At 55.3% G+C, this 7,016-nt stretch overlaps 1 protein-coding gene across 1 annotated transcript in view; it reads right to left on the bottom strand.

The window, feature by feature from the left end:
- Rbbp8nl (RBBP8 N-terminal like) overlaps positions 1-6,506 on the bottom strand; it is a 12,768-nt gene extending 6,262 nt beyond the window's left edge. Inside the window, exons 1-10 of the mRNA XM_013352062.1 lie at positions 6,446-6,506; positions 4,972-5,014; positions 3,934-4,029; positions 3,566-3,678; positions 3,135-3,207; positions 2,859-3,001; positions 2,687-2,769; positions 2,299-2,465; positions 939-1,656; positions 565-691 (exon numbers count right to left, since the gene is read on the bottom strand). Of these exons, the coding sequence (XP_013207516.1) occupies positions 565-691; positions 939-1,656; positions 2,299-2,465; positions 2,687-2,769; positions 2,859-3,001; positions 3,135-3,207; positions 3,566-3,678; positions 3,934-4,029; positions 4,972-5,014; positions 6,446-6,506 (1,624 nt within the window). The remainder of the gene's footprint in view (positions 1-564; positions 692-938; positions 1,657-2,298; positions 2,466-2,686; positions 2,770-2,858; positions 3,002-3,134; positions 3,208-3,565; positions 3,679-3,933; positions 4,030-4,971; positions 5,015-6,445) is intronic.
- Positions 6,507-7,016: the final 510 nt, after the last annotated feature.

Genomic DNA, 7,016 nt, shown 5'->3' with positions numbered 1-7,016 from the left:
CACATCCCATCCCACTGCACATCCTTCTCACTGCACATCACATCCTTCCCACTGCAATCCCTTCCCACTGCACATCCCATCCCACTGCACATCCTTCTCACTGCACATCCCATCCCACTGCACATCCTTCCCACTGCAATCCCTTCCCACCGCACATCCATTCCCACTGCACATCCGTTCCCACCGCAATCCATTCCCACTGTACATCCCTTTCCTGCACATCCCATCTCACTGCACATCCATTCCCACTGCACATCCCTTTCCACTGCATTCCCTTCCCACTGCACATCCCTTCCCACTGTACACTAGTTCCCACTGCACATCCCTTCCCACTGCACATCCGTTCCCACTGCACATCTGTTCCCACTGCACATCCCTTCCCTCTACACATCCATTCCCACTGCACATCCCTTTCCACTGCATTCCCTTCTCACTGCACATCAGTTCCCACTGCACATCACTTCCCTCTATACATCCATTCCCACTGCAATCCCTTCCCACTGTACACTAGTTCCCACTGCACATCCCTTCCCACTGGACTGGTTCTCTGAGTGCTGACTTCACCTGTGGTCCCATCAATGGCAGGTCTCTGCAAGTGGGGTACTGGCCTTGGTTTTCCTCCAGCCTCCTCTGCTGTCCTTCCAGGAGAGGTCAGGCTGGCATGGGTCCCTGGGAGAAGGTGTGAGGTGTCCTAGGAGAGGCAAATTAACGGTTTGAGTATCTCTCTCTGTGTCTCTGTCTGTCTGTGTGTGTCCCTGAGCCAACTCCATCTTCAGGCTGTAGTAGGTGGATATTCAGTCCTTTCCGAGTGTGAACAGGACCGTTAGGCTGCTCTTTGGCACAAACTGGTGCAGCAGAGAGAAGGCAGCCCAAGGAGATGTGAATGCCATTCTGTAGTGCAATGGCATAGAGAGTAAGGCCAGAACTGAGACCCTTACCTTGGGAGCAGAGTGTTCCTCAGGCTCCTGAGTTCTGGCCTGTGTGTTGCCATTGCTGAGAGTATGGGGGCTGTGAATCACAGGTCTGGACAAGGTGGGCAGCTGGGGGCTGGGAGCGTGGGCAACTGTGGTGTTGAGTGGCAAAGGTTGGCTAGTGGATTTGAGGCTGTCCCGACACCGTCCCCGGTCAGAGAGGTCCAGAGGCTTGTCTGGGGGACAGTCCTGAGTGGTCACATGTATCTCCTTCCTTGGGGGGCTACATTGGCTTGTGGACTGCGGATGCCACCCATCAGGCTGGGCCTCTGTGCTCAAAGCTGTCCTGGGGGCCTCACTCTCAGAGCTCTCAGAATCTGAAACAGCTGGTGGGGAAGATGGCATATTTTCTTGTGTGGATGGGACCCTCAACCTGGCACTGCCTGCCCGTGCCCGTGCCCGTGCCCGCAGCTGCTGCTGAACCAGCAGCAGGTGCAATGCTCCTTCCAGCCGTGGGTCCTGTATGCCCATCAGGGCGCCAGGCTCCTCCCATGCCTCTGCCTCTCTAGTTTTCAGGCCCTGGAGCAGGGGGCTTTTGGCAGCTGTAGCAGGAGCCGGGGGGCTCCTGTGGGGGCTTTGCAGATGCAGAGACAGGTGACGATTCAGGAGGCAGAGGCGATCGGTCTGAAGGGAGCGCTTCAGCGTCTCATAGGCTAGGGCTGATGGCTGAGAGGCCCGCAGGAAGCTAGGGGAAAGAGAAGAGTGACTGGCTAAGTGAGATCCAAGAGGGAAGACAATAGGCACCTCACTTCATGGATGGTCAGACAAGCCACCTGAGGTCACATGGTCATGGGAGAGGGCGGATTCTCATGCCCTCTCTGGAGGCCACTATGTATAGAAGAAGGTGGCAGATTTGGTCAAAAAGGACCCAGAGCATGAACACACTGGGTCCTATGCCTCCTCCTGTGTCTTTAGCTTTAATTGCTGAGGCAGCCTCAGGAGAAGAGAGTCTCAGTTGACGGGCTGCCTAGATCTGATTGGTTGATGCATGGGAGATTGTTTTGATTATTAATTGATGGAGAGCCCAGCCCATGGTGGGTGGCACCGTCTCTGGGCAGACACTCCTAGGCTGTGTAAGCTTTTGGTCAGAGTTTTTGCTTATCCCAGCAACAGAAAGTGAATTACAATATCTGGTGGGGGGAGCATCAGCTACCTAGAGTGTCTGATCCCCCTGTCCATCTCCTATAATTCCACTGGCTCTGCTAGGCCACGAGACTGGAGCTTTACCTAGGTCTTCTGAGTGCCCGAGCCAAGGTGTCTACCAGTATCCTGCCTCTACTATGGGGCAGAAGCAGAGCGTTGCTCACAGTGGTGGGTAGAGCCTCACCTGTCCACAGGGAGGCCATGTTCGTATGGTGGGCTGGGTGGGCTGCTTCTGGTGGTTGGCGGTGGGGGTGTTCCATTGGCGGTGCCACTGTCCGGTGGGCAGGCCCGGGAGCCGGGCCGCACCACAGCTACTGTTGAGTGCAGCTGGTTGGAGATGCACTGAGGGCTCTGTACAGGGTGGGTGGGTCAGCCTGGCAGGTCATCTCACCCGGGGTTGCCTCCCCTGCCTTGCATGAAGCTCAGTGTTCCTGTCTGGCCTGGGGACAGGCCTGATGGGTGTCAAGTTGGCACAAAGTACCTTGAACAAGGCAGGACTATGGGGCCAGCCCACTTGTCAGGATGGTACTGAGTGTTGGGGGGGGGTCAGGGGTCAAGACCATTGTCCTCACCATGTCCAAGGCCCGTGGCTCAGGGAGGTTGGCAGCTGGGGAAATTCTGGCCACTGGGGAAGTCTTGTGGCTTGACACCTTATCTGTGGGAAGAAGAATGACAAGGAGCTAGGGAGACACTGTGGGATCCCCCAGGTGCCCAATCTCCCTGCCTCCCGCTAACCCCATGGACCTGTGCCTGGCTGTTCTTCCTCCGCCTCCTCCGGGTCTCCTGGGGGGTTCTTGGGGGCACCCTTCAGGTTCCCAGGTGAGGGTTGCGGCATGGGTGATGTGGCCTCTGAGGAGCCCTCCCAGGCCTGGGGTGCAGCCTTGTCTCTGGAGAGGACACGAGGCCGATGATGAGGATACAGAAGCTACAGAACTGGGACAGCCAGGACACCCTGTGGGGCGGGATTCTAAGGACACGGGTCTGCTGAGCCAGCGTCTGGGCCTGTGCTGCCCCACTCACCGCAGGCTCCGAAGCAGCTTCATTTCTTCCTTCAGGATCTTGTTTTCCTCCCTCAGCCCATTCATCTCATTGGCTGCAAAGAGTGGTGGGGCGATTAGCGAGGTCATGGGGCAGGATGGAGACGGGACTCCCACAGCACCAGAGAGGCTCTCATTGTCTTGCTCTAGTCTGGCTCATAGCAGGCAGGAGTATAAAACTGGCTGTAGGTGTGGACTGTGGGACGGTGTTGAGTGAACCTCTGCCCGCGGTCTGCAGAAGGATGAGGTCAACACTCCAGCTTGTCCCTAGAGCTCCCTCAGGGAGGTCAGGAGAGTGGGGATGCCCTGGCCCAAGAACTGGTGTGATGTCTGGGAGTCATGCCTCCTCCTTTCCCTGTGGCTCTGTGTGGGCTGACCGGGCCCTGGGGTCCCCGGCCTGTGGGTGTGGCTCACTGAGGATGCAGAGATGCTGCAGGCTCTGCAGGTGTGCACTTTCCAGTTCCAGCTGCTTCTTTCTGGCCAGCTCCTGGGTGACCATGCAGCGATCGCACAGGCCAGCCCTCAGCCTAGGGATAGGAGAAGTCACACTGAGGCAGACATTTGGTTTCTTATGCCCCATTGCCAGGACATGTCCTGCCTTTCCAAACTGTGGTCCATGGTCCCCCAGGCCTGCCTCCTGCTGAGGGCTTAGCATCCCCTGTGCGATTAAGTTTGAGAAGGATTTTCTCTTTTAAGGTTCTGCAAAGCCTGGCTTTGAGACACCTGTCTGGCTTGGTCTGTGCTAAAGGCCCCCAGGTTGACTCTGGGAGGGAGACCCTCACCTGTTCTCTAGCACCCTCAGGTTCTCCTTCAGTGCCTTCTGCTGCTCCCGGAGCTGGTGGTTTTTGGCAAAGAGCTCTTCTATTCTCTGTGCATCCCTGTGTGGCAAACAGCTGAGGTGGAACACTGGTCTGAATGGCCAGCGTAGCCCGGGTTTGGGTGGGGCCCCCCTTAGCAGCTCCCTGTAAGGGATCTGCCTTAGAGTGTGACCCTTCAAATGGGGCTCAGTTCCACACCCTCAGATAGAACTGTTCTTATGGCCTATCTTGTCTTCTTGTTACCTTAACTACAGCACATATGGACCCTGGTCTAGTCCATTGTTTCTCAACCTGGGGATCGCAACTCCTTGGTGTGTGTGGGGGGTGGTGTCAAACAACCCTTTTATAAGGATCATCGGAAAGCAAAGATATCTACATTATGATCCATTAATAATAGCAAAATTACAGTTCTGAAGTAGCAATGAAAATAATCTTATGGTAGCCGGGCGGTGGTGGCGCACGCCTTTAATCCCAGCACTCGGGAGGCAGAGGCAGACGGATCTTGTGAGTTCGAGGCCAGCCTGGTCTACAAGAGCTAGTTCCAGGAAGGGCTCCAAAGCTACAGAGAAACCCTGTCTCGAAAAACCAAAATAAATAAATAAAAAGAAAAAAAGAAAATAATCTAATGGTTGGGGGTCAGCACAACATGAGGGGTAACTGTGTTAACGGACCACAGTGTTAGGAAGGTTGAGAGTCACTCATTTAGCCAGAGATGGGACACAGGAAGGGGACCTGCAGGTCAGCCACCAGCAATTGAGGCTATGCGTTGGGACCCACAATAAGTACTGTGACAGGGGCTTTGGTCTCACTGGGTCTCCAAGTGGAGGGCCACGCCAGACCCGTTGGGGCTAACATCTCAATGGTCTAGTCCCAGCTCTATCACATAAACAGTGTCACCTGGCCAAGAGACTCCCTGCCCCCTTGGGGGCAGTGTGGGTGGCCATGGCCTGTGGGAACAGCTGCCCTCCTGTCTGCTCTGCTGGTTCGGCTGGGTTGACTCACCGGCACCGCTCTGAGTTCAGTTCTAGAAGCTTGTTCTGCAGGCCTAGCAGAGAAGATAGACAGGTACAGGTCAGGTCCAGATGCTTCCCACAGCACCGGTAGGGCTGAGGCCTGAGGTGGCAACTCCTGCCCTGGTCGTCACATGGGATCCTCTCCAGACTCCTGCTCACTGACACCCACCCCATCTGCACCTGCGGCCCAAATGCTTTGACTTCCTGAACTGAGGCCGGGGTCCCTAACTTAGCATTTAATTAGCGGTTGACAGAGACCCTGGTCCTGGAAGTGGTTGGCTACCTGGCAGGAGCAGAGCATCCAAGAGTGGCTATTTTTGGAGGGGTGGTAGTGCTAGTGTTAGGGAGGGGAAGCTAGATACACCCCTAACTTCAGGACCTGCCAGTGTCTACTGGGTACATGGAGTGGAACAGAAAGAACTGGCACCTGTCTTTCTCTTCTACTGAGGTTCTGTTCGGTCTTCAGAGCAGCTCGATCTTAGGGTGGGTCTAGCCACCTACTCTCTCAGCAGCAACAAGTTCTTTGCCCCCAGGGTTCAGCAGCCTCTGCCCCACCCTGAGTTCCTGTATATCCACCAACCAAGTCTCTTAGGTATGGTGAAGATTGTCTGACAGCCCAAACCAACTGCCAAAAGAAGATCCACCCCTCTTTAGGGAGTGTTCTCATCTTGGTCAGTGCTGGCTCTTCACCTCTCAAGATGAAATCCTATTAACCATAGCTTGTATCCCCAGGCACACGTGGCCAGGTATTGTTTCTGTTGCTTCTGGGACATTTCCTGAAACATTAGATGTACAATCAACAGGCCTTCAGAGCAAGTTCTCACTGACACACCTCTTTGGGATCCAGTGAGACTGAACCCAGCCTGGGTAGGCCTGGGGGTTCTCAGAAGGACAGCCTGGCTTCTTCCCTGAGGCTTGGGGGAGTGTCTGGCTTCCTCGACTTTCAGTTGGCTCTTCCTGGAAGGCCTCCCAGGACTGAATTGGAATTGTAATGAGGTGGGTGGAGGGCACCCTGATGGCTGGGGAACTTAGCAGGGGCTGGAGGGTGAGGGAGTGTCTGTTCAGTGCCCTAGACACTTCCTATGGCCTTAGGAGCTCTAGAATGGGCAGCCTCTCCCTCCGAGTTAGGAGATATTGTGCTGGAGCTGCTAGCCCTCTGAGAAGACACAGCAGGGCCGTGCTTGGGGGCTGGATGCAGCTTGTGGTCATGAGGTGTTGATGGTGATCTCTGAATAGGTCCCTCTTCCGGTTCACATCATGGGGTGTGGTCTGAAAACATTCTGGATGAGGAAGTGCTCCAGGCCGAGTCTGGACACCGTGCAACTTGTGTCCTTTGGTCAGGATTCTGTTTTTCAGACAGACCTACTGAGTACTAAAGGGGTATCCTGGAAGTTCCCTAACCTGCCCAGACCCCCAAGACCATCTTCCTATGAGCACAGGGGAGCCTTCTATTAACCACTTACCCAGAACCTCCTTCTCATGGGCCTCCTTCAGTCTGTTCAGTGACTCCATGAAGCTGTCCATGGCTCCTTGTGCGCTGGCCACTCTGCACTAGTCACAGGAGGGTTGGGAAGCTCTACTGCCCTCCTGGGTCCAGCCTGTAGGTAGAGGAGTTGGGGAGAAGGTTGATTTAAGTAGGGGCTTGGGCTGAAAAGGAGGAGAGCTCTTCAAGTGTGGGGCAAATGCGTTTTCTGTGAGGGGCTGCCCAGGGGGAGGGGCAGAAAGTGAATGGCTAAAGGTTGGATGGTGAAAGGGTTAATGGTAAAAACTGCATGGGGTCAGAGTACTGGACAGACTGACTTCTGGAGGCTGAGCTAGGAGTAGGGAAAAGGGCAGTGGATCCTGTGCCACACAGTGGCCGTGGTGGCCACGGGAACTCACCAAGCAAAGACATCTATGGTGTGGGGACAGAAACCAGGAAGAAGATGGGCTCCCAAACTGTTCACAGGTCCACCTGGGCTCTAGCTCTCCCAGAGCTGGCTACAGTCCTGGAAGTGACAGTTGGTGGCTCTGTGTTTGGTAGATGAGGGACAC

The sequence above is a fragment of the Microtus ochrogaster genome, linkage group LG8 (assembly GCF_000317375.1).
Source record: "Microtus ochrogaster isolate Prairie Vole_2 linkage group LG8, MicOch1.0, whole genome shotgun sequence".
Classification (NCBI taxonomy): Eukaryota; Metazoa; Chordata; class Mammalia; order Rodentia; family Cricetidae; genus Microtus; species Microtus ochrogaster.
The sequence above is the reverse complement of the archived record's forward strand: the minus strand, read 5'-3'. Positions and strand labels throughout refer to the sequence as shown.